The sequence below is a fragment of the Lampetra planeri genome, chromosome 28 (assembly GCF_965212315.1).
Source record: "Lampetra planeri chromosome 28, kcLamPlan1.2.h2, whole genome shotgun sequence".
Lineage (NCBI taxonomy): Eukaryota > Metazoa > Chordata > Hyperoartia > Petromyzontiformes > Petromyzontidae > Lampetra > Lampetra planeri.
In genome coordinates this window covers 8,969,207-8,996,946 of record NC_136134.1, presented here as the reverse complement: position 1 = coordinate 8,996,946, position 27,740 = coordinate 8,969,207, and the positions used below count along the sequence as shown (strand labels likewise).

Below are 27,740 nucleotides of genomic sequence, written 5' to 3'. Positions count from 1 at the left end.
TTGAAATTATCTTCCCATTATATGTCCCGGGTTTTTTGTTGTTGTTATTCTGCAGAGGTGGCAACCCTAGCAGAGGGAAGCCTTCAGTCACATCCTTTGGTTAAGGCTACCACATTTCTGGGAAGCTCAACCGGGACACGTGGTAAACTGGCCCCACCCCCAACCCCACCTCACTTTCACAGCCTCATCCGAGTGGGTGGGGCTCTCTCACTTTGGCCCTGCCCACCGCTCATATGCCCCACCCACTCATCTTGCAGCTCCACCCACAACCCAGGTAGCTCCACCCCTTAACCCGTTTAGTAAAAAGCACAAGGACATGGGACGGCACTTGCGAAAACCTCCAGGAGTGTGTCGCGTCCAAAACGGGGACGTTTGGGGAAGCCTTAACTTTGTGAGATCCTACGTGGGAGGCGAGGGATGGATGCCAATGGGATGTGCAGATTTATCAATTTGTAGAGGGATGCTGAAAGCCAGGTACCGTTGTCTCTCCTACTAAGCCAATTGTTCGTTCCAGTGGTGAACTGGCAGTGATTGGCAGTGTTTCATTTGCACTTGAATGGACATACGTAATCTAGACTCCCCCCCCCCCCCCCCTGGCACCACCGATACACCCATAACATCTTGGGTACACCCACCTGCCAGGCCCTTGCCTAAGTTTCGTCCCTGTGGCAATGGGCATTGTGTTCTGTGGGGTTTCCTTAGAGCAGTGGTGGGCAACCAACGCAACAAGAAGAGCCATTTTCGTCAAACTCTGTAAAAAAATCGAAAACATCTCAATATTTCAAGAGCCGCAATGCGAATAACGTCGCGCAAGCAGAACTTAAGAGCCGCATGCGGCCCCGAAGCCGCAGATTGCCGACCCCTGCCTTAGTGGCGTGCCCTCTGCCTTAGGCCTGGCGCCGAGAGCCTCAGGCACGACCTGCCCTCGAGGGCAGGAGCAGCAGCAGGCGTGCCGAGTGCAATGCTGCCGTGCGATCCAAGGCGGTGTCGAGAAAAGGGATTTGCCAAAATTACGGTTAAAACTCACCACTTTGTGACGAGCGCCTGACTTGAAGAGTTCCTCACACTTCAATGAAAACAAATCTCAAGATCTGTTAGTTTTTCTGTCCAAAAATATAGCCACACATTTTAAAAGCTTTTGTGCACTTTACAATCCATAACTGTTTTGTAAAAAAAAAGCAAGTTGAGCAGTTCCTCTCGCAAGAGCGAAAGAGCCACCACCGTCACAGATTTATTTTTTTGCGTGAGAGCGAGCCGTCAGTTGACGACGGTGAAAGTGAACAAATGTTGCGGTCGAGTTATGAGTGTTGAAACCGTCCCAGCGGTGTTCCCATACGGCGGCTTCGTGGGATTCAAGCAGCCGCGTTCCAGTGCCGCGACTGCATCACAAAGCCCACCGATGTGGAAAAATGTAATTTTATTTTTAATGTAACTCGTTTGTTTTTGAACTCTGCTCCCCTCGATTTTCGTGGAAAAACTTGTACGGGCGGCGTGGTTTTTTGTTCTTTTCTTTCCGTGACCGCAGTTAAATCGCAAAAAAACTGCACCCAAGTGAGATTTAAAGAAAATAAACGATGCCGAGGCCGTTTTCTTTGCCGATAGAGCACAGACCTCCGTGAAGAATAACGAAACGACCGATTATAAACACGACTAAATGTGAACAAATCGCACACCTAACAGGCTAATAAAAACGTTTGTACCAGAGCGAGTAATTTTCCGATTTATTTCAAGAGGCACGACCCCACGCTGTGTGCGTGGGGAGGACCTCAACCAGTGGATTGACAACTAGGATTTGTGCTTGGTCGACTTTGAGATACATCCAGTATTTCCGACTAATTTAGGGGTTGAACCCAGACTTTTGCAGAAGCTTACGAATGGATTTAAGAGGTGAGCTTCAGATATGAAGGCATTTTATGGTGGTTTCTGCTCACAGCAATAATAAGTGTTCGTAACAGTGCTTTAATGGTAGGGGTGGTGAGCTTGACAGCCCGCGTGGGCCATATCCGACCCACGACTTCCATTTCATACAGCCCTCAACTGCAGGAGGCCTCTTACTCCGCAGCAGCCCGCAAACAATATAAACCCTCTCCCATTCCGATGACGTACTTGTACGTCATCAGCTTTTCCAATTCCATTCCAATGACGTACTGAGTCTCTCACAAGGTCAAGTGGGAGGGCGTGTGGCACGGTTTGGCGATAGCTATCATAGTGCGGTCGTGTTGCAACGGTTCTCTGCGGCGAGTACAATGTCTTTAAAAACGAGAACGGTGCTATGCCTCTAAATAAAATTAACGCTAACCGCTTGTGAGTTCCGAGATTCGGCAGTGAACGAGACCCACCCTGCAACTTGCAGACGTCTCGGAACGGGGAAAGGGGTTAAGTCCATCACTGCAGACATCTTAGCCACGCTAATTGAGTACTGGAGGGTAAAATGTCGACCTGGCAATAACTCTCTTAAACATCAGCACACTCAAGTCTACCAAGACAGGACATATAATGACTGTTGTCAATTTATTTTTTATTCATCATCGCTGCTTAACAATCGCCCACATTTATTTTAAGCTCGGCCACAAACTCGCACAACCACGGAGAGGCCAGGGCACTCAACATCGTCGTGACCTTTTTGCTGGGATCGACAACGAACAAAAGCACTCGTTGCATTGGAAGACTTGCGTTAATTGAAACGCCTGGCAGATGGCGCCACACAAGAGCACACTACAAACGCTGGCACTGAAACACGCATGGGTTGTGGTGGAAGTCACGGTTGAGTCAGTGGTGGACAAGGGTTCGGGTAACAGAGGCATGACATAGACCTCAGAGTAGACACCAAATACGACCACGAGAAGCCAACATCAAATGATATTGTGAAAATCATCTTTTTTTTTTGCTTAGAACCGCGGCAGCAGATTCATTTCACGATTATTCCGTTACAAAATGTACGGCATGCGTGCACTGAAGACCTTAACATCCACATACTGCGGTATATTCGTATAATTATCTACGTCGTAAATGTATTTATTTGCTTTTTTTTTTACTTCAACCGTAACAAATCAACACTGCCATTTGCTTTGGTCCTGGGACGCGTAATTGAAGGAGATCATCACCTTGATCACCAGTGGCGTAGCATGGTTGGCATGGCCCTTGGTGCAGGATATTACAGACGGCGGGCAGCCTCTCCTATGCAATGCCCTCCCGTGCCTCGACCCCTCTGGCCCGTGGATTCCCAGTGCCTTCGCACCACCTGCCCATTCCATCGCCACGCCACTGGTGGTTTATCTCATTGTATCGTTTGATGATATCTGGGGTACAAAACTCTCCCAAGTCGGCCTCTGTTGCAAGAGGCACCTCATTTTGATATGTCAAAAAATAATAACACTGCAGGCAACCACAAGCTGACCCTCAAACTGGAAGGGAAAAAAAAACCCCAACAACGCTTCGATAAAAAAAGGCTAATTTAATCTAACCGTGTTTTCATCGTACCAATTAACATGATTCCACTGCTAGCGGGAGTGCTGACCCATCACATGGTTGGCTCACGATCACCGGGGGCTCTTCCAAGTGGCCGAGATATGTGTTCACCAATCGACTCCTGTATGTGTGTGTGTGCGCCTCACTGAATGCCCAATCCGTGGGCCAAGGACGGAGGACAAATGACGTTATTGAGGAACACGACCACTTTGGTGCATACCTTATATAGATACACACATCTCTCTCGACCGAGTGACCACGTCTAAACAGTTAACGCAGTGGTGCTGGATCTAGGCACATGCGCTGGACTTTTAAAGAGCACGGTTAGTGATCACTGGGGTGCCACGGACACTGAAATCAATCTTGCATTTGCTAATTACTGCATGTTTTTTTTATATTTAAGGGTGTAACGATGCAATTAATCGATACTTTTCGAGGCTACAGACATTAGGCTACATTCAACAATATTTGCATTGGATCCCACGCGTAAAGAGTGGATGTGTTTAATTTTGAGCGCATGTTTGCATGCATGGCGCTCTTATGACCTCTGTGGCCACTAGAGACCCCGACATCCGATGTATCTTTTATGTTAATTATCAGCTAACACCGGCCACAACCCCGAGTCGATGTGCACCTATTGTTCTCTTTTAGCCCCCTCCCCCACCGTGCCATTCCCTGGCTACCACATTCAGATAAGCCCCTCCTCCCCCCCTCAACTTGTATTTAAGAGCTGGTCTCTTGGATTTTTCCTCACTTGATACAGTAAATCTAGCTGTGACGGTCCCACCTGATGTCGTGAATTATAATTTTATTTCTATTATTATTTATATATTTTTTTCCCTACGTGACTTTACCGAAAAAACCTAAGAGTATGAATCCGATGTATCGTTAAAAAAAAGAGAGACCAATTTTAATCGATTCGTGAATCAAAACGATTAATCGAATCGTGGATGGGGGGGGGGTGAACGGCAGACCCCCGACTAATGACGACCGCACCCCCACAAGCAGCACTCACTTCTGTGGTTTTATCTTTTCAAGCCCTTCACCGCCCCCACCCCACCCACCCCCTAATCGATATAGGGTGAGTCTCCATTGCTAATTACGGACATCACCACCACCACGCTCGACTTTAACCGACACACGACTTTTGACCGATATCCGCCTGAATTAAGCGCCACCCCTCCCCCTTAACTCGACACTGGCCAAACACCTCCCAAGAGGCCTCCCACACGAAGCGAAAGAAGTCACTTTGCGATGGGGGTCACTTGCAGGCCAATCAAAATTGTCGCGTCCCCTTAAGGAACCTTGGGTAAATTGCCTTTACTTCATTGTCACGTCGAGCTCTAAAAACGAAACACATTTTTTTGTTTTTACCGGGTAAGGCCCACTTAGCTATTTTTAGCTCTTTTGAAGAAGTAACCTGGCCCACAAAATGTGGTAGCTCAACGAAGTGGCTTATGACGTGGAAATGTAACGCAGCCAAATACTCTCTAAGCGCACGTTTCTAAATGTGGCGGGGAAAAACCGGAGGACCCGGAGAAAAATCCACGCGACCATGGTGAGACCATGCAAAACTCCAAATACACAGGCATCAGGGTCTGGATCGAACCCATGACCTCCTGTATACCAGGCGAGGTAGTTAACATCTCGCCACCCTGGCACCCTCACAGTGAAGATGTGCCGGGGTCAAAGCCCGGCTGACTTTATGGAAGACCTAACGAACCCCCCACAGAGACCACCACCCCCCCCCCCCCCGAGCCCAAGCCATCGCAGCTACAGATGGACATTTGCAAGCCCGCCAAGAACCAGGAGTTGACCAGAGGCTTCGCAGTAGTCAGTGACATCGTGACACTGGGCCGGTGACTTTGCCGAGCGGTGGCGCGTTTGTCGGCTCCCTACGAAGGTCTGCGGTTTGGGCCTGCTGGCCGCCCTGATTAATACTGCGGGTGTGTTAAGCATAAACATATTCTCCAAATTAAAAGATGTAAATCTAGTCTCACGCGCACACCAACGTCGTTACGTGTGTGTGACCAGATTTGAATCATTGTATTGTCACCGGGCGCAAGTTTGGAGTGTGTCTTACTTTCAGAAATATCTTATAATCTGGAGAATACGGTAATATTCTTACATTGTGTCCCCCCAGGGATCATGGGCTTAGAAGAACCTTTACAGGGATTTGAACTCACAATTTTAACAGCTGTGAGTTAAACACTAGGTCAGTACCGTCTGACCAGAATATTTGAACATTATTATTGTTCAGGGCAAAACACAGATATTATCACTGTGTCCAGATGGCACAATAACTGTTAATTTCCTTGTCATCTCGGAGCTATTGCAGTAAGTCTAACTATACACAACTTTACACATTTACACAAATAGCTCCATAGTTATTACTTGTATTCTCATAATAATCATTGATAGGACTAGTCCCTGACCGTGTAATCTTAGTCATTAAAATTCTCTACAGAGGCGATCGCCGCCTCTCACTTCGGTCTTGACAGCGACCACAAACGTGACGGTGCATTTTGTAACCACGACGTCGCATAGTTCAAAACACATCAAATTGAAAGCATGCATCCGGTCACGTGACCTTCCCATGCATGGTTTTGGACATTACGGATGGACACACAAGACGGACAGCCTACGATTTCATACATTATTAATCAATAATTATTATAATTTTTAGCACAATTATTATTGTATTTAACTCATTATCCTCATCGGCTGGGTCAGTGCAGGCATGATCAGTCGCGTACTGCTGGCTGGGTCACGGCTGCCATTTCAACGCGAAGCGGTGGCACCAAATGTCGTACCTGCGAGAGACCGCGTCTTTTTGAAAACCCACCAAGAGAAAAAAATATCCTTAAGTGCATGGTCTTGTTGAGAATAATTTTTGACAAAAAATTTAAAATGTTAAAACCCTCGCTGCTTTTGGCCCACATGCGACAACTGCCATCTGACTCGAGATTTTTTCCATTTTTATTTTTCGTGCGAGGAGCAGACCTGTGCGTGCACGCGCAATGCCGCGTTATATTTACAATCATCCTTTAGCAGATTAGTTTACTGCGATGGATTTTTTTTCGTGTGTAAATTCTGCCGTTAATGTTGTTCCTAAATTTTTTTTTTTGCCGTCTTCTACAAAACTACGCGCCTTGCAAAAGCAAAATTATGCCCGCGTTAAAGTGAAAGTAATTGACAAAGAATCAATGTTAAATTGGTCAAGTTGATCGGTGGTGGGGGATTCAGAACTGCCCTCCAGCTACTCGGATGCTGGAGTTGGTGGATCACACGGAACTAGAGTCGTCATCACACATGTGTGACGCACCTGTGCAGTGGAAAACCTGCCCGTTATGCAAAAGCACAACAGGATAATCATCTACGCTTAACTTGCACATGATCTTAACCGTGTGGATCTTTTCCAGGCAATGCCAACAGGATTTGTCCAAAAGCACAACACTCCTGAACAAGGCTCCTAGAACCCATTGACATCTTTCCCAGGTAAACGATTTCAAACTCGAGCCAAAGTGAATCAACCAAGGGACCGGGGCTAGCGAGACGGCGGCGCTGTAACAAACAGAGCCAAGCGAGTGGCGCGGAGATGTGGCCACGGCTCTCGCTAACCGTGCCCCGACCGCCGTCACAGCCCGGCCGCGACTCCCGGCACACCGCCACGCCGCTCGCACTCGCTTCTCTCGTCTCCGCCGCACTCGCACGCGATCAGCGCCCTCGCCACCGCCTTTCGGTGGCGCGGGCGACGGCAAAACCACGCACCGTCGGCGAGCCGCCGCCACCGCCGCCGCGGTGGAGACGAGCGGTCGCGGCCGGCCGCGCCGGCGAGCGCAGGCAGCCGGGCGGCCGAACCGGAGCCGAGCGGCCATGGCCGTCATTGCTCGAGGCCGAAGGCGGAGAGGAGCGTGTCAAGGTCGTGGTCGTCGGCAGCGCGGTGCAGGTCGCCGAGGCCCATGAGCGACAGCGCCATGCGCAGCGTGCTCCAGATGCTGTCGGACGTCGCGTCGACGCCGCTGGCGCCCACCGCACCGCCCGTGTCCGCCGCCTTGCGCTGAAGGCGCAGCGCCTCCAGGAAGTGCTCCACCGCCTCGCTGCGTCGCGAGCGGTCGGGGTGGGGGAATAAGGCGCAAGAACGTGCAGACGCGGGGGCACGCGCGCGTGCGTGAAAACCCGGAGGTAATGAAAGGCTCGCTATTGTTACAACGTGAAGTCAAAACGATTTGCCACTCGAAAGAGTGAGGAGCGGTCAGTGATTGAGTCTGATAGAAATTCTACATTGCTATGGTGGAATCCAGTCACTGTTAATGTGCAAACAATTCACCCCCCCCCCCTATTGATTTGATGATGTCTCACCATTTGCAGTCGTAATTCAAGTATTCATGATTTCGTTTTTTCTGTCCCGTTCGTAATTGATTTACAATTGTTTCGTCTTGTTTGCACAGTGTTGTATTCTCCATTAGCCTAAATGTATCATTTCCATATACAGTAATTATTTGATCATTTGCATACATCGCAAATAAATACTTCGATATGACTTACACAATCAGATATCCCTCCTCTAGAAAAGACATCTCAACGTAACGATCACTAGCTCGCACGCCCACCTGCCCTCCTGCCAGAGGTCGCAACCGGGTACCCGATACCCGTACCCGTTTGCGATCCTGGTGCGGCCGGGTACGGGTATGGGTAGGCCGTGATTTTTTATTTTATTTTTATTTTACTTTTATTAATTTAAATTTTTTACCTACGTGACTTTACCTCTTCTCACAATTCAAGTTCCTAGAATCAACCCACCCGCGCCTGCAACATGGCTTCATCCCATAGGTCGCAATCGGGTACCCGATACCCGTACCTACCCGATACCCGGCCGGGTACGGGTAGCCGGGTATCGGGTACGGGTAGGGTATCGGGTACCCGTTTGCGACCCTGGTGCGGCCGGGTACGGGTACGGGTAAGGAATCAAAACCCGTTTGCGACCTCTGCCTCCCGCCCGGCCGGCTATCCCTGGCGGCATACCGGTGAGCGCCCAGGTTGATGCAGCTGATGCCGAGGTTGTATCGGGAGCGGATGAACCCCGGCTGCAGCTCGAGCGCGCGCCGGTACGCTTCCACCGCCTCCTCGCTGCGGCTGCCGTTGGCGAGCGTCGCCCCCAGCTTGTTCCACAGCAGGTAGTCCTGCCCACACGACGCACCACCCACGGTGGTGTAACACGGCACGACCAGCACCCCAAACTCGCCGGGTCATGCGCGAGCAGCCCCCCCCCCACCCGCCTCGCGAGGAAGCATCGAGCATGGAAGCGGTGCGCGACCCGCAAATGACGGCACGGGGGTCATCAAATGAATAATTTCGGATAATTCAGATTCGACTTGTAACATGCTCGCTCCCCAAACAGGGAACGACTCGGGTGTGAGGCACCGCAGAGAACAGGGAAGGCAGCCAGCGAGTGTTGAGCTGATGGCACATTTCGCACCCCCCCCCCCCGCCCCAAGCTTTGTGGCCCTCTATACATTAAGTTGTTATCGACCAATTAATGAGTGTTTACATGTGGGAGGAAACGGAAGTTCCCGGAGAAAGCCCACGCATATGAGGAAGCAACCCTTTATCCCGTTACAGATGGAACAGGTAGAGTCCACATTCGCTGCATCACCTTCTCCTGGTGAGCCAAGGTAAAGCAACTTGACGCCCATTTGTGATCCACCAGCCCTTACCTCCACAGTGCTCGATCACAGGCGTGCATCAACACCGCCCGGCTGAAGACAAAGCGCCAAAAATAAGCGGCTCTCGCCTTCTAGATGAGTACTGTGCACAGATCGTCCAACGAGTCTGAAGCCGTGTAGGTGAGAGAAATGCTTCTACGTCAATTGATCTTAAACTATTTCTGTCTTTACTTTACCAGGTAACACCCACTGAGCTACATAGCTTCTCTTCAAGAAACAACTTGGACACAAATGATAGCTCAACGAAGTTGCTTATGTGGAAATTTATAGGGGAAACACCTGAGGACCTGGAGAAAAGTCCACGCGGACCACAGGTAGAGAGAACATGCAAACTCCAAATATATAGGAGTCAGGTCAGGATCGAACCCACAACCTCCTGTATACCAGGCGAGGTAGTTCACATCTCCTAGCCACCGTGGCCGCCACGGTGGCGAGATGACTGCAGCCTGCAATGAAGATCAGCTGCTCCATATTGTCCGTCTGGTTTATGCTGTCTGACTCATTTGACTGAGGCGGAGGGGTGGGGGATGGGACATTTACAAACGAGTGTCCAGGGGGCACCGGATTGCCGGTGCGATTACGCGCGCGACGCCCCCCAACGCGGAGCGAGCGGCACCTGCGGGCGCACGGCGAGCGCCGCCGTGAAGCAGTCGACGGCCTTGTCGTACTCGCCGCTCAGGTTGAAGAGCACGCCGAGGCCGCACTGCAGATCCGGGTCGACGGCGCCCTCTCCGCAGCGCACCGCCTCCAGGAACAGCTCCCGCACCTCGGCAAAGTAGCTGCTGCCAATGGAACACGACAGAGAGGGGCGGCAATAGGAGGGGGTTATTTTTTGTACTATTTTTTTTATTTTAGCAGGTAAGGCCCACTGAGCTAAAGAGCTCTTTTTCAGAAACAACATGGCCACAAATGATAGCTCAACGAAAGTGGCTTATTACGTGGAAGCAGCCAAATACTATTGGCTGCTATAATCTAAATTATGTTTCTAAATGTGGAGGGAAAACCGGAGGACCCGGAGAAAAATCCACGCGATCAAGGGGAGAACATGCAAACTCCAAATATACAGGTGTCAGCGTTGGGATCAAACCCACAACCTCCTGTATACCAGTGCGAGGTAGACAGCATCTCGCCACCAGGGCAGGAGTTGGGATATTTCTCCTTGCCGATGGCCGAATGGGATTTTCAGATACATTTCACGGGCCACGCGTGAACTCACACACGCATGCCTCTTTCGCTTGCAATGACGACGATTACAACAAACACAAAACCATCATCTTCGACATCAGTGGTGGTGACGACGCTCGCGTTGACACTTGTTATGACGACGAAGACAACAACGATGACAAGTGATGAGGACGATGACGTCAGTGGTGGGCGTGCAGCCTCACCTGGGCAGCACGGAGCTGAGCCGCCTCTTAGTGCCGGCTGCGCCGTCCGTGGCTGTATCGGCGCCAGCCGGCACGAGATGCGAGTAGGTGGGGTTTGCAGCGAGCCAGCGATGCAGCGTCTCGCAAGCCTGCTGCTGCAGCGCCTCATTAGTGAAGCTCACCGCGAGCGCCATCAGCGCCGTCAGATTATCCTTCTTTAGCTCCAGGCACCTGCGATGCGCGTACACGAAATATAAGGATCCCCCCCCCCCCTCCCGTGTAGCCCAGCATCGCATCTCCTGGCTCTGACATTCCTCACCGAGGAAACTGGTGCAACCATCATCCGCATCAGGTCAACAACAGGCGGATGCGCACAGCTCCTTTATACGTGAAAAATTAAAGACAAGCCACAGTTGTACCGATTGTGGCCATGCAACTCACACTGTGGATCATATAGTAAAACCACTGCTGTCTGCACCCCTAGATGAACTCTCTCCTGAAGCCCTCTCGTGGCTAGCAGTCCCCGACATTGGTACTTAGCTCCTGAATATATTTCCCAATGCTAGAATAGCGCAGTGTACCAACTAGGACATCTCTCCTCTGTACCACAATTAAACATGCACAGCAGAAGCAGTCTATAGGAGCTCTGCGGAGCAAGGCAGGCAGTGATAACGAAGGGCCAGGACAGGCGTTGTGCACCTGCGCAGGGCACTGATGGCAGCCAGCTCCTGCTCATTCTCCGCTTGAGTTGTGCCCAGGTACTGCCATGCCTGCTCGGTTGAAAACACACACACACGACGATTACAAAGTAATTAACGGAATAGCCAATCACGTGTACGAGCCTTTACCATGCAAATTATTGTTTTCAGCTCACCGCTAAGTCCGAGAACAATTCTCACATCCAGACGAACAGTTCACTTGAAACTGTGCCATTAATCTTCAAGACAATATCTAAGAAAGTGAGAATGGAGTTGATTCTTACCTCCTAGATGTTGGATAAAATGAAGGAATAATCAATCATCGTGGCCAGGTATCAGTCTTCGCACCAAGATTTATATTAAGCCTTTTTCGACCTAAGGGAGGCCCAGGACTGGTTCAGATATTCGTCGACGATGTTAGCCGTGAGCAGGAATCTAACTCGGCTCAGTGGGTTCACAGAGCTGTGTGCTAACCACTACATTACCGCTGCTCCAATACATGTGTGTGTATATAACAGCCGCCATTCATCACTAAATGGTGGTGACGACACCACAGTGCTTGCGCTAGGCTCGGTACACTTTAAGGCAACGTGAATTGTCGAAGGCTCGCTGACACCAGGTCACGGGACAGACCCTGGTGTGCTGGGTTGACCGAGATGGCAGATGCATCACCCGTGCCCCCTACTCTGCCACCCTGCTGCATTTCAGCCACCCTCCGTTGTTGCTGGAGGGTGACTGCCTCCACCTGCCCAGGAGCGTCCTGCACACTTGCCTGCACACTTCACGCCCCTCCAGCACACTTGCCTCCATGTGTGTGGGATTACTCAGCACGGCTGCCTCAAAGAGCAGCACGGCGTTGGGGAGGTCTCCGGCCTGCAGCCGGCGCAGCCCCTCGTCAAACGGCTCCGTGTGCTCCTGCAGCGGGTTTTCCTCGTTGAACACGTAGCCCTGCGCCGTCTCACCGCCGGGACCAAACGGGGGGAGGGCAAACGAGAGGTCAACGGGGAAAACGCGGCGACGGCTTCGTGCGCCGCGCAAAAAAATAAAACGCCACGTGGCCTGTGAGCCCAAGTAAAGTCTCGCAAGGCATGCCGCCAAGGGGTGTAAACTGGGCATGTACTGGCACATCGATTTGACGATGAAATAAACGCGATTTTACTGCTGTAATTATTGTCCAATTCTGTGCCGACTTTGTTTTCGTCATTGTGCCGTGAGACGATGAGTCAATTCAGAACTGTCGCAGAGATCCCTGCCCTCTGCTGGTCCACACAGCAAAGGGCTTCATTTTAACACCGAGTAGGAGGCTTTCGCGACCAATATCATCCATAAGAGATTTTTATGGGGTTAGGTCGCGTAAATATAAATGTGTCGTGAAACCCGCCGCCACCCGACACAGCCAATTAGTAAGGTTTGCCACGTAAACAAAACATGCCAAATTGTAAATGTTGTGGGTTAACTCTCCAACACACCGGTGTGCTGAACTAATAACGAATTGGCACGTTTTGTTTCCAAGACAAACCTTACTAATTGGCTGTGTGGGGTGGTGGCGGGTTAAACGACACATTTATATCCGTGCGATCTAACCAAAATAAACCTGTATTATGGAAAGGGCATCATTTTGCCACCTACCCTGCCAATGACAGTTATGTTCGTACCAAATTATGCACAGAGCCAGATTGAAGGGCTTTTATTTTGCGCAGTCATTGGTTACTGGGCTGAGACCGTGAGCTCATCACACCCGAGAGCCTGGTTTAATCACAGGCAGCTTTGCCTGGATATGAAACCAAGGTCTCAGTGGTACCAGCTTGATAAAAAAAAAGGCAATCAGTTAATTGCTACGCTGCTAGTTAACAAGCGGATAAATAATTCACTGTCATGGTCAGGTACGGAACTTGGCACCAAGTATTACAATTAAGGCGGTTTCAATCCCTGGAAAGCCAAAAAGGACCAGTTGTCAGCCGGGAGCAGGAATCGAACTCGGCTCCGTACATTTGTGGCAGCAAGGCAGTCCTTCGCAGACAGCGTGGCACCAGTTTCGCTGTCTTTAGGAGTCAACAGCACGGCGTTGCCCAAGGGGTTTTGCGTACGACTGCGGCAATGTAAGGAGGAGGAGTCGCCGCACCTTGTCGTAGGAAGAGGCGACAACCTCGTCGTACTCGGACAACCATGGGTTTGCTTCCGGCTCGCCCTTGGCCATGTCCTCCCACTCGGCCTGCAGCTTGTCCCAGAAGTCCGTGTCGGACTGCACGACAGCGCAAACAAGGCCCAGCGAGGGATTCCCCCAGGATAAATTAATATTGCAATCTGATCACAACACATTTGAAAGGGCACCCCCCTCCCCCAAGCTGTTCCTGTGGGCTAGAGGTCACAAACGGGTTTTGATTCCTTACCCGTACCCGGCCGCACCAGGGTCGCAAACGGGTACCCGGCTGGGTACGGGTAGCTGGGTATCGGGTAGGGTACGGGTATCGGGTACCCGATTGCGACCTCTGCTGTGGGCACAAGGTAACTCAGTACCTGGCCTGCACACTGGCATTGGTCTGCCAGTAGGGGGCATTAGTCTGCGACGATTGCTAGACCTGCAGTGTAAATTTCAAATTTTGGCAAATCTGGACCATGATGCAGACCCACAATGGCCTACTCTTGTGAATGACATCAGGCAAAGCTTAAGGTTCACTGTGAAGCAGATGGTGCGTCGTGGGCAGCTGATAGGTGGATTAATACATCGCAAGGAGGCTTGGCCAGGGCTTGATCTAGTAGTGGATTTACCACGCCTCACAACAATCTAAATATACCCGTTAAACCTTTCAACGCTCTCGGCCGCAAACATTAGGGGCCATCGCGTTGACACTATCCAATCACCCGGCAATTAGGAATCGGTGGGACGGCTATAAATGGATCACACCCGGCGGAGATGCAAACGACCACGGCGGGCGCCTCACCTCGACGGCGGCGCGGGCCTTCTCAAACTCCTCGCCCACCGTGATGTTCTTGGCCCGAGCGAAGTCGTCCGCCCACGGCTCGCCCCGCTCCTCCGGCTCCGTCTCTGGCTGAACCTGCCCGTGGGCCCGGTTTGGGTGCACGAGGGGACGCAGTCGGAAACAAAGGAGGGCAGAAAACGCTTTTCTTTGAAGACATGGTCGGCCAAACGATTTCAGCTAGGGGGGCAGGAAACCTACGTGCCGTGCTGCACTAATCGAGCACTGGAGGGGAATATTATGAATTTGGCACCACCGAGTTTTCAATTTTAGCATGCTCAGTCAGTTCTGCCATTGCTAGGGACTCGGTGGAAGTGAGGTGTGGTAATGTTCAGTGTGCCAAAGGTGTCTGACAGTTAAAATTTGCCATCAGTAAGGAATGGATTCTCCACCTCTGGCTTAAGCAGACGAGTGAACCGTATAAGTTAATTCAACTTATGGCAGGCTGGTCTGCTGACAACACCCAGTGCCCACTCATTACACACTGCCTTCGAATTACAATAATCAATTAAATCACCTGCATGCGTCAGCTGCGGTGACACGGCCCAGCGGTAGCACATTCGCAGCATGTTGACGACCGTAGGGCCCTCCAAACTAGATCCATGGGACACAACGGCCCATGCCAAGGAAACTTCAAACGGCCTCGACACGGCAATGCTGTAGCGCACGTGCGACTTGAGGGCACGTTCAGTTTTTTTTTGTCGTGAGCGACTCGGCACGCGGTACCTGTTGCTCCTGCTGTTGCTGCTGCTGCTGCTGCGTAAACTCTTCGGCCCAGCGCTGGGCATCGGCACCCGTGTGTAGCACGCGGCCTCCCTCAATGGTAACCTCTCCCTCCCCCAACTTCTTGATGAACTTCATAAACTGCAGACGAGGACGTGTGTGCGGACGTGTGTGCGTGCGTGTGTGCGTGCGTGTGTGCGTGTGTGCGTGCGTGTGTGCGTGCGTGTGTGCGTGTGTGCGTGCGCGTGAAAAGGTGCACGTGGGAAAGTTGCGGTGATCCACAGTTGTTGTCATTTTAAAATCATAGGTGAGAAAACAAAAAGGGCAAGCGCTCATACGTGTAAATGTTGGGCACTGCTCATCGTGGTGGAGTTCGAAGCGCAGAGAGGTGGGCAAACGGAGAAGGGCGTTATTGGAGAGGTAACTGATCAAAAGGCAGGAGGGGAGGAACAGGAGGTCTCAGCCCTGGACTCAAAGAGGCAGGGGAGATGAGGCCAGCAGTGTGGACTATGAGAAAGAAGTTCTCAGTTTTATAGACGCGAGTGGTTACCGACCGACGTTTTTTTTTCTGGTTCATGTGATGTTTATTTACTCCCCAGCAAAGCAACAAGCAAGGAATCGCTTACGCATTTGCATAGTCTACGGAATAGGCGGCGCATTATCAGATACCATGCGTTAGGCCGGAGGAACGCACGCCTTCGCGTAAGCCAACCTCGGAGTTTGAGAACTTGGGGTCGTCGATGCTTCCCAGGAACTCATTTGCCGTCTTCATGAGCTCCTCCCCCCCCACTTCCTGCGGCTTGTATTCGTCCACCCTAGCAGGATGACAAAACAAAGACAAAGGTCCCCCGTCTAGCCTCAACAGACTGGTGCGGCAAGTGCTGTTAGTGAGCACCTCTGGAGGCCGCCACGTTATACGAGGGGGTGGGTGGCCATCACCATGCCCGGCCGCCTTTGTCTCCAAGTGGCGATGTTTACACACCGCACCAGGTACTCATTTGAGTCCGAGTTGACCTCGGGGAGGCCTAGGACCGGTACAGATAATCGTCGCTGGTGTTGGCCGTGAGCAGGAATCACACAGACACGCGTACACAAAGCTGGCAAGATGGTCCATTAAGCGAGCTTCCAAAAGGACGTGCACGGTCAAACACTCACGCACGCACGCACGTAAAAAACGAAAACGTTGCCAGCGTGTTACAAGCGTGCGGCGATGCCCTCTGTGGCGAGCTAGGGACTGTACTTCAGGTGGAGAAGGCAGTGGTCGCGCTGCGTTTATTGGGTGCGCGTGGTATTAAAGCCGCACGCCCATCCGCCCACCTTCCAAATCAGACACGCGAACCACACTTTTACTTAGCAGGTTACCGTTATTGAATACTACCCGTTGTTGAAAGTATTTTCTTGCCAAAAAACTCTCCAGATCTTGACATTGCTGCTGGTAAGCTGTGTGGTTAGTTTTATAACGACTGGCAGAGGGGTTTTTCATGAATCAGAATCAGAATATGTATTTATACTGGAGGAATCCGATGAGCTTTGAAGCTCTTTGTCACAGATGTCCAGAAGGGGTGGGTTAGAATGTTACAAACAGTACAAAACATGATAGTAGTGAAAAGTACAAAAAAGGTAAACAAATCACCCAAACACATACAAATAAACCATCTCCATCCTATCAGGTAAAGCCCACTGAGGTAGTAACTTATTTTTCAAAAGCAACCTGGCCACAAATGAAAGCTCAACAAAGTATCTTAGCATTTGGACATTTATAGCAGCAATGTAATCCAAATAATCTCAATGCATGTTTCTGAATGTGGAGGGAGAAACTGGAGGACCCGGAGAAAAATCCACGCGATCAAGGGGAGAACACGCAAGCTCCAAATATACAGCAGGCATCACAGGTGGGATTGAACCCCCGACCTCCTCCATACCAGGCGAGGAAGATGACATCAGACCACTGTGGTGCCCATGACGGTGCTATGGTTACGCTTTGTAGAACATTTCCATATGGAGTCGACTGCAGAACTGGTTTAGTATATTTTTTATTTGTATAAATCCTAATTAATTTCAAGCAAAACTATTTGACGCATGCATCCGAGGCAGAATAATACATTTTAATTGATTAATCGGGGGGGATCCTTACATTACCATTAAGAAACACGAAAATACTCGGAGACATGTTCCACTATTCTTGGGGCTCTTCAGTTAGCCAGCCATCGTCGTTACACGGACAATAACCGCACGTGAAAATGCAGTGTAGCGCATGGCCCTCACCATTTCTGGTCCTCGCTTTTGGCCGCTTCAAAGTCTCCCAGCCACAGCTTCTCCTCGCTGTGCTCCAGGTACTCCTCGGCCCACTTCACAGGGGAAGCATGGGCTGGGTCTGACGTAGGAGGCATGGGTGGAGGGGGGGGAGACGCCAAGCTGAGTCACTCGATGACCCACCGACCGCCCGAATCGCTTGTCACTGATATGGCCTATGACCGAATCAATCTAAAGGTCATCGCTCTAAAATGTCATCAGATCAATCTCATCAGAGCTCGGAAGATAAGCAGAATTGTTGCGCCTGGTTAGTATTTCGACAGCAGACAGGTGCTGTAGGCGTGCGCTGTGAGGTTGGCCAAGAGATGGCGGCACATCAATGCACTCTTGAATCGATCCGTGTGTAGCTTTTCAGCGTTACTCCGTACTAATTGCGAATTTTTACGAGAGCGGCGAAACTTTTCTTCCGTGCTCGTGCCACCACTGCCACCTCGGTGTGTTTGTTGCGGGGTGAGAGCCATCGTTTGCTTGTATCGGGTCGGGTCGCGTCGTAAAGCGGTGCGTCGTGAGCGAGTGAGAGTCGTCGGCGGGGGGGGGGCGGGGGGGCGGAATCCGACCGGCGGTCTCTGCGATGAACTCGCGGCTCCAGTCCTCGGGGGGCCCAGGCTGCGCGGACTCCAGCGTGGCGCCGTGACCCTCGCTCTCCAGGAACTCCTGAGCCCAGCCCTCTGACAGTGCCAGGTCCGCCACGCCCGGGGCTGGCGATCCACACGCGCGCACAGACAAGCACGTGGGTTCGGTCGCGGTTAGGCTTTGCAGCAATTCGTCGATTGACAATGGTGCTTTTGCTCATCATGTTTTCATCGAATCATGCAGGTGATAAATAAAATAACCAACTGTGGGATAAAGGCCTACCTATGCTGTGTTGGTCAAACGGGTGTGTTTTGTCATACTTTACCAAGCAGTTCGGTGGGTAATGTGATTGGGGCAGGTTGGTAGAGCTATTTGTTAACCAGTGTGTCACCATGAAAGACAAAGATCCCCATATGGCCTGAATAGACTGTTAGGGAAAGTCCTGTTCACAAGCACCGTTGAAGGCCGGCACGACACACAAGGGGATGGGTAGCCAACACCACATGTAGCCGCCTCCATCTCCCCAATGCTGATGTTTACACATCGCACCAGGTACTAATTTGAGGCTTAATCAACCTAGGGGAGGACAATGACTGGTTCAGATTATCATCACTGGTGTTGGCTGTGAGTGGGAATTTAACTCGGTCGTAGGGTTCATAGCACAGTGCGCTAACCACTGCGCCATTACTCCCCACCCTCCTCACACGTGCACATCCAGAAACCCCTTTTCACATCCACCAGTGGATTGACAAAGGGTTGTAAATTATTATTTATTTTGTTAAATCTAAGAGACGGCAAGGCAAGGTTACACGTTACCACTGGCAACAATTATCCCATTGTGTCCAGGAATCGAATTTGGGTTGTCAGGATTTTAGCACAGCGTAGGACAATTTTGTCACCACTCCTCCGTGTAACATTGTGGGTGATTAATACTGCGGGCGCATTTATCGTAACAATACGTGCTGGCTGCTTCACATTGGACGTTAAAGATGCCGTGAAGATAATCGCAAGTGTGAACGTCACAGACCAAATTGGGCTCAATTTGAAAAATTAGCCACAAGTTACTCAGTTGGAATACACACGGAAATCATCGCCACCTAATGCGAAAATTCAGGACATTCCTGACAAAGACTCTTGGAGGCTTTGCTGGGTAAACAAGCGCAACAATAACAACACACGCACTACGTCTGCTAGTTTATCTGAAATATTTTGAAATGACAAAACACAAACTGTTTTTTTCTTCTTGGATCTTTCGGTAAAGTTACGTAGAAGGGAAATAATAAAATAATAAAAATAAAACATAATAAAATAATTCTCACGACGTTTCGGCCACAACGCAAAGACAGGGTCATTCAGACCCTGTCTTTCCGACAGACCTGTTCTTCACCTGAGGACGGCTGCTTGCGTTGTGGCCGAAACGTCGTGAGAATTATTTTATTATGTCTTATTTTTATTATTTTATTATTTCCCTTCTACGTGACTTTACCGAAAGAACCAAGGAGATGAATCCCTGCAGTCACGAAAGCTTTAAATCGAAACAAAGTGCATGGTGGAATGGAACATGTGGCCGGCAGAAGCAACGTATACCTCGGAGAGGGGCATGCCTGAGACTGGAGTTTTCAATCTCTTGCATCTCAGCAAGCAACTCATCCATCTTGAAAGTCTGCGGGGCCCGAGCGCGTACCGCATGGCTTGCATGCTGCTGCTCGTGCAGGAACTCATTCACGAGCTGTGGGTAGTTAAAAACAAATGAATAACAAGTAAACCGTAAAAACAAAGTTTTTCACTATAAATCCTTTATATGCGTGGCGGCTAGAGTCTTCTCGTCCTCCGGCTTGAGATGGCTACCACCTATGGGTCAGATGATTGTCTGCCAGTATTAAGCAATTGGTAATTACATATTTAATTTGTTTTCCCTAAACAGTGTAAAATTTTGGGAATGTTTCTTCACGAACATTAATTGTCTCGCACAACGAGTCTGTGTGGAAAATGTCAGCTCGATTGGATCACGGGAAGTGGGTTAAAAAACGACCAAAAGATTTGCACGGTCGTAAGCAAGCAAGCAAGCACGCAAGCAAGCACGCAAGCGAACTTAATATAAAGGATTTTAAAAAAAGACAAAGATATCCCATGTGACCTTTAACAGACTCTTGGCATGGCGCACACTGAGGGGGCGGTGTTACCAGCACCACACCCAGCCAATAAACTTGGCTACCTTTGTATAAACTTGGCTACCTTTGTATCACCAGTACTGATGTTTACACACCACCATAAACGATATCCCCCACCACCCATCTCCCTGGTGATTTGATGAATTGGCATGATTCGCAGTTGAGATTCAAAGTTTTCATCATTGTGTGGAATGCAGCACCTCCTCTGGCTGCAGGGTTTACGTAAACCCATTATAAAATAAAGGAATAACTAAAATGAAATCACACTAACACAATTCCCTGCATGCATCATGAATGCATGAACAGCAAGGAAGCTGCTCGTCTTTCGATGCAAGCGCATGCAGGATGCTTGGGATTTAATGGAGTAAACAACTTGGAAGTATCAATGAATAGTAATTTGAATGGAGAAAATCATGATTTGATGCACCGTCAGTAATAATCAATGTATGTAAAGACAAGGCCGTTTTGAGTTAATGGTCTTAAACATGGTGGTGTATATAATACCTGTGGTATGGTGGTGTCATGTAATATGCAAAGCATAATGAGAGGCTGAATCGTATGGTCACAAGTACACCTTTTGTTGTACAGAAATCAACAATTTCATGTATCATAGATCTGAAGAAGATATGGATATATATACATGTGTGTGTGAAATCTTACAGACTAGATTAAGTATCAGCCTGTAGGAGAAACTAATAATACATCAACACAAGCTCGAAAGGTATTCGGTAGTAGATAAACGAAAGTGAAACTGTGGATATTTACTGTACAGCCGTGGCTCTCACCTCGATCTCAGACGCTTGGGAAAGCGGCTTGGATACCTGCAAACGATTACAGACGTTAAACGCAAAATATATCGGGCGGCTCGACACCGAGCCAGAAATCAATCACCTCCCAAAATATTCGTGCAAGATTTTTTTTTAGTTCAAGTCATGTTCCAGAGCATTTGCCAGTTCATACACGAGGCCGCTCAGCGGCTCTGCCCACCGCCAACACGTCCCTTCAATTATAACCGTGCTCGAATTATTCACGAGCACGCGCGTTTTTTGCTTGCAGGATGTTTAACCCTGCCGTGCCATCCACTCTGTATTCTCTTCACAAACAACACGAAGAGAAATAAAAATAAAAACCTACACCCTTTATGTACCGAGGTAATCGTCACCAGAGGCCGCTCGTACTATAATATTCGCTCCACGTCGTTGGTACTATTAGTACACAGGTCACATTGGTGTGTAAATTGTACGATTGAAAAATAATCGATTCTCACACATTGTGAGTGTTAGAATATATCCGACTCGACAAATCAATCAATCGTTACGTGCCTCATTGATTATGGGGTTTGTCCCTAAAAACCGCTACAGCCGGCATGACTATGCCAACTTGGCACAGCAATGGCATAGAGCGACAGAGTCGTGTATAGCCAATAAAGACAGAGATTGTTGAAAAGTGTGTCTGTTGAATAATGATTGGTCTACAGAGAGAACACAACCTCAGGTGGTCATGTGGACTCTGTGCTCCTTGTGGCAAGCAAATAGAATGGCAATCTCCAATCACATCACAATCTGATTCATTCAGATAGGGGCAACTCGTTTTTTTTGCAATAGGAAATGGCGCAGCAACCACTGGTAATTGTCTATTGTTAATTGTTGCAACTACTGCCAGTCGTAGCAACTATTTCCGGCTATTTCCCAAATATATCCTTGGCGTACTATTGCCTCCAATCAATATATGGTGTAATTTTCGATTTAAAGCTTTCGTGACTGCAGGGATTCATCTTCTTGGTTCTTTCGGTAAAGTCACGTAAAAGGGAAGTAATAAAATAATAATTATTATTTTATTTTATTATATTATTTTATTATGTTTTATTTTTATTATTTTATTACTTCCCTTCTATGTGACTTTACCGAAAGAACCAAGAAGATGAATATATGGTGTGTTTGGCTCGGTCGGTAAAATTACTGAGATAATCTTGGGACGTGCGTTTAGCCCAGATTTCAAATGTACGTGGCAACAATTAGTGTCAGAGAGGTCCTGCAATAAAATATGACCCCCCCGCCCACCATCCCCATCGCAAGCCCGCCCCCACCACCCCCCATGTTACCACGGAAGCATCAGGTAACGCCTGCGGTGGTGGCCAGAGCGGGCGCCCGAGGCCCTCCTGCCGGAGCGCATGGTCCTGCGTGAGGTGCGTCGTGAGCTTCATGAGTGGGTTCGCTCCACCACACTCCGCCTCCACCAGCTCGCGCATCGCCATGGCTGCCTCGTCTCAGCGGACACCACCACCACGACCGAGCCGTCAGCCGCCAACAGCTACCCCTCCTCCCTGCGTCTGTTTTAAAGAAAATTTTAACAAAAATACCGACTTAATCGAAATGCTGCTGTCATAGCGATGAACATGTACAGCCCTTTTATAAATTCATCTTCAATGGGGTCATGATGTAACAAACCACGTAACACCTACAATGGTGATCAATGCATGAAAACCGTGTCATTACAATTAGCAACATATAATTTTTACAGTCTTCATCGAACACTGTATATATATGTGCATGTACATTTACAGCCCTTTGTGAATCCACTGCTGGATGAGGGCCTCCCCATGCCATGCACGTTGTGGGGTTGAGTTGGCCATGCAGCGCAGACTTTGGGGTATGGTGGAGCAAAACAATGGGTTTTGCTGCACTATCCCTTAGCAGCCTGACACCTATGAGACCTCCTTTACCAGTGGCAAAATATAGTAATAGTTTTTTACCCTTTCAACTGGTACAAAAACTGACACCTTTATACAAGGCATCATGTTTGCAATAACCACAACACAAGCAGTCAAAATGCAAACAAAAATAAACAACTCTGATAATGGTAATGGATATGCACTGTCCATGAAGTTGATTGGTCCACACCTGAGACAGCTTTTCTTAGAGCCTAGTCTCCATTGGTGTTGGACCAGATGACGCCAAAAGGCGTACAACTCAAAGACAGCGCACTATCAGAGTATTGAGAGCTCGGGGTAAGCATTTTCACTGCTTGTGTTGTGGTTATTGCAAACATGATGCCTTGTATAAAGGTGTCAGTTTTTGTACCAGTTGAAAGGGTAATAACCTATTACTATAGCCTGACACCTGTTTTATCCGTGGTGGTCACAATCCAAGGACTATTCAGGCCTTGTTTGCTTCTGGAATCGGATAAGATCAGCAACATTCTGGGTGCTTTTTGTTCAACGGCATGACAGTAATAAAAATGCCCTTTACCCGGGGAAAGCCTCACTCAGCCTTGATAGGGATGTTTGGACAAATTCCATTAATGATTGTTTGACACATTGGAAGAAAATGGAGGCCATAGAGAAAAAGAAACGCAGAAGAGGAGGAAACACTCAAAGTGCTGTATCGACAGATTCAATATTCCACTGCTATACTGCCATCTCTTGGCCAACTTACAGCCCGAGCATGTAACACCTGCTATTCTCAGGCGGTCTCCCATTTGAGTAACATCCAGGCTCAACCCTGTTCAGCTTCTGAGGTCTGCCAAACATTGGGCACATTGATAGGGATTTGGACAGAGGAGTTTACTGCGTAGCTACTGAATTTGATTTACACAACGTTCAAATTCAAAGTGACTGTGCTCGAGTGAGCACTGGCCAGTCAATGAGCCAGTGGTGTACATTCCACATTCCTATGGCGAGGACTCGACACTCGGGATGGTGACAAAGTCACTGCATTGGGGTGGCTATATATACACACATAGATAGTTTGTCTATATCAGACGTCTATCTTTCAAGGAAAACCTGGATCACAAAGCAAAACTCGACACAGTATATATTGTGATCAAACAGTAAAACCATCCATAACCTCAACCCAATCAAAATATTCTGTATAAGTTTGTTTTTAAGCAATAGGATTAATTTTCCCATTTTTAACCGGCTTACAGGGTATAGCTCAAAAGCGCTTACGTTCATAATGACCAAGCCAATAATTAAATGACCTGTTAAAAATAGACTTGGAACGAATATATTTATTTATTTTTAAACACAAGACATATGTAATCCTATTGCACGTCTGAGACACCATGGTCAATAGAACAAAGCCGCAATTCTGACATTTCCAGACGTGAGGATCAACAAGGTCACCTTTGAAAACAATGGCCACAAGAGGCGCACGCCAAGAGATAACGTCAAAACAAATTAAACAGAATACAAAGTACTCGAACGTTTACTCTGACCCTGCCCTTGGCAGATATGACTTGTTGCGTGCCTGTTCGCCACAATGGGTCTATACAGTGTCGAAATACGTGTCTACATATCACAACTCATTGCTACTGTAACACATCCTGACCAAAAGCAGGCAAAGCCAATAGCGTAGCAGAAAACAGCGTGAAATAATGACTCGCATCACCTATAACTTACCAATAGCATAACTGACAGAATCATTATTAACTATTTAAACTGTCCTTAGCCAGTGGAGCAAATTCCACATTTCTATTCCAGGTATAGTTTGTTCATTGTGTGTAGGGCTTCATTTCTCGCTGGAATTGTATCCGGGTTGCAGGTGGACTGGGAGAGGCGTGTGCTGGTAGTCTACAGTAGGCACGTGGCATAGCGAGAGCTACACTGGATGTGGTGTGCTGGGTAAAGAAACATCCCAGATGACCGACGCAGACAAACCCAGATGAAAATGAAGCCCTGATCATATGCTAAAAAATGACTTCCTATAAAGTGATACAGATGTATCAGTTATGTTCATTTTAGCAACCATGAAAGGATGATGATGCAGATGATGGTGCTGAGACTCTGAAGAGTCACCCATAGTGTGGAAATCAACGAATTACTTTGTCATCATGAGTTAATATTCCTGGGTCTTTCGGTAAAGTCACGTAGATAGGTAAAAAAAAAAGATGAAAAATAACAGAAAACCACGAAATTTTGATCGCAACACAAGCGGTCGTCTTCACGAAAAGGCTTCAGGAAAAGGCTTTTCCTGAACCTATCAACGTGACTTTACCGAAAGACCCAAGAATATGAATTCCTGCAGTCACGAAAGCTTTAAGTCAAGATTCATCATGAGTTCATTACATTACTAATGAGACATTACACCTGTGATAACTGGGACAACTCAAACAGCAAAAATTTCAATGGACTTAGCGTCTAAATGCAATGGCATTTGATGCTTTGCAAAATAAAATAAAAAATATAAAAGCAGTACGGCATATTGATGCATTTAAAGACGTTCAGCGTAAAGTTCGAAACCTCCTTAATGAGCTCAAAGAGTTTAAAAATCAGTCAATAACAAGCGGTCAGGGATCGTGTGGTCTGCATTAACGTTTTAAAATATACGGCAGCGACATTACTAGACAGCTGAGAACACAAAGCCTAGGTTATTTTGTGCAAGAGTTGTTTACTTTTTTTTAAAGTGTCTTTATTTAAAGCAAGCAACGTAAAACATTTGTTACCATATTCATTCAAACAGAAAACAACATTTGAAGAAAATAACTTCTTTAAAAAATGTGCAAACAAAAATGTCATCCAGTGATTTTGTACATTTTCCCAATGGTTATCCAATTGTACAATCATATGAGGTCCATGTAGTGCAGCATATATATTTGCATGGAAGCTCTTTGCAGAAAGCAGAGCATTACCATGTGTCAATAAATTGACAATCGAAGATGGCATCACATAACTATTTACTTATTACGTATTTTATTGACAATAGGGGCACATCTCTCATATGCCCTGCTAATAATGTGCATCGTTTGTCAATAATATATATTTTAAAAAGATGTATTCCCAAATTGTATAATATGCCAGATTGAGTAAAAACCCAACTTCAATCATGCTTTTTGTTTGAGCCGTTGGCTACTGGGCTAAGGCTTTCAACCCATTACACTCGAGAACACGGTTTAATCACAGCTCAGTCTATCTATTGGTGTCGAGGTAAGTCTATGGGTCTCAATACGAGTCGATGGGTCTCTAAGCATATCATGGATTTCCATGTAAATCTATGTATCTCTTGTCTATTGAACTTATTTCCCACCGTACGTAGCCAATCGTGCTTAGCGGAGGGTGCCGTGGAAGGACAACAAACTAAACGCACAAAATTAGTTGTTTTTGTATATAAAGGGGAATGAACCGTGTGGGTTTAGGCGAGTCTGTGGGTTTTACGTAGAATCACTGAAAACCCAGCTGCGACAATAAAATCCGAATAGATTTGAAGCGTTCGTGACTGCAATGATTCATACTCTTAAGTTTAATCGGTTAAGTCACGTAGGTAAAAAGTAATAAAATAAAAATAAATGAAAATAAATTAAATCACGACGTTTCGGAGGCAACACAAGTCTCCGTCTTCAGGTGGGACCGTCACAGCTAAATTTACAGAAACGTCGTGATTTAATTGATTTATTTTAATTTATTTTTATTTTATTATTTTCTAACTACGTGACTTTACCGAAAAAACATAATAGTAGGAATCAGAATTCTTGAGAAGCAGTGCAGGCGCAATGCTCCGATATCACATTAACCCCACTCTGTCTGCCTGACTGAAATCGCCTCTATCATAACAATGTCCTTTATTATAGCACGTGAAGCTTGGACGAGCATCAACGTATTTTAGTAAGGCTCCCGCACCGAGATGCGCGGCTTAATCCTAATCGATGGTGGCATTATGAACACCCTAAGCCACCTCCACCACGAACGTCGGGCCAAGATACATCCACTGCTGGGTGAAGTTCTCCCAAAGCCGTCGGCATTCTTTCTCGCTCGCTCTCTCTCACGGGCGTCTGCGATGCAACTCCTCCTCTGTGTAACGTCCTCGATGGGTTTGTTGTTGTTGAAAGGCGACGGACTCAACACAACACATAACAACGCGTCGTTAACAAGTCGACGCGTGGTTTTTGTTGTTGTTGAGGCCGGGGACTTTTGTGTTCGGGGTGGGCAGCCACCCAAGGCCCTGGCTCGGCCGAGCGAGGTGCCCTCCAACTCGGCCGGCGATCTATCCGAGACCGCCGCATTATACCGCAGGCCTCAATCGATAACGGGATAATTATTATTATTTTTATTTTTTAACAGCGGCAAGCGCCGAATCCACGCGTTTTTCTTTTGTTAAACATTCAGAAGACAAAGCATAAGTTGACAGATTAAAAAAAAATCGCATGTCAAGGGAATTAGGTAAAATAAAAACGTCTCACCTTCAACGTTGCCGTCACCAGCAAAACCCAGGGGCGCCTTACAACAACAGACGGGGGGCAGTGGGTGGCCCCAGAACCTGCATAGCCCGCCACGGCCCCGGAACCTGCATAGCCCCGGCCGCGGCCCCAAAACCTGCATTGCCCGGCCACGGCCCCGGAACCTGCATAGCCCCGGCCACGGCCCCAAAACCTGCATAGCCCGCCACGGCCCCGGAACCTGCATAGCCCCGGCCGCGGCCCCAAAACCTGCATTGCCCGGCCACGGCCCCGGAACCTGCATAGCCCCGGCCACGGCCCCAAAACCTGCATAGCCCGCCACGGCCCCGGAACCTGCATAGCCCCGGCCGCGGCCCCAAAACCTGCATTGCCCGGCCACGGCCCCGGAACCTGCATAGCCCCGGCCACGGCCCCAAAACCTGCATAGCTCAACACGGGCACGTGCGTTTTAAAGAGGATCGCGCGGCTAATGCAGGTTTAGGGCCCCCCTCCCTTCCACCACCAATCACCTTCACCACCACCACCAACCATGTGTGTGTGGGGTGGGGAGGTG

At 48.5% G+C, this 27,740-nt stretch overlaps 2 protein-coding genes across 4 annotated transcripts in view; one reads left to right on the top strand and one right to left on the bottom strand.

The window, feature by feature from the left end:
• LOC144728264 (procollagen-lysine,2-oxoglutarate 5-dioxygenase 2-like) overlaps positions 1–1,048 on the top strand; it is a 32,402-nt gene extending 31,354 nt beyond the window's left edge. The window contains exon 4 of the mRNA XM_078607573.1: positions 892–1,048. Coding sequence (XP_078463699.1) covers positions 892–1,048 — 157 coding nt within the window. The remainder of the gene's footprint in view (positions 1–891) is intronic.
• A 1,449-nt stretch (positions 1,049–2,497) lies between these two features.
• Positions 2,498–27,289, bottom strand: PEX5 (peroxisomal biogenesis factor 5). Of its 3 annotated transcripts, none has more exons than XM_078607810.1 (16): positions 27,191–27,289; positions 22,119–22,346; positions 20,803–20,838; positions 19,434–19,575; positions 17,831–17,971; positions 17,226–17,334; positions 15,673–15,775; positions 14,964–15,101; positions 14,202–14,315; positions 13,382–13,501; positions 12,064–12,207; positions 11,261–11,331; positions 10,583–10,792; positions 9,811–9,976; positions 8,494–8,651; positions 2,498–7,568 (listed from the first exon to the last, which is right to left on the bottom strand). In XM_078607810.1, the coding sequence occupies exons 2-16, from the start codon at positions 22,269–22,271 to the stop codon at positions 7,352–7,354; spliced, it is 2,022 nt and encodes a 673-aa protein (XP_078463936.1). In that variant the 5' UTR covers positions 22,272–22,346; positions 27,191–27,289; the 3' UTR covers positions 2,498–7,351. The 3 variants fall into 3 exon arrangements, with proteins under 3 accessions (XP_078463936.1, XP_078463937.1, XP_078463939.1); XM_078607811.1 differs by having other exon boundaries at positions 9,811–9,973; XM_078607813.1 differs by lacking the exon at positions 14,964–15,101.
• Positions 27,290–27,740: the final 451 nt, after the last annotated feature.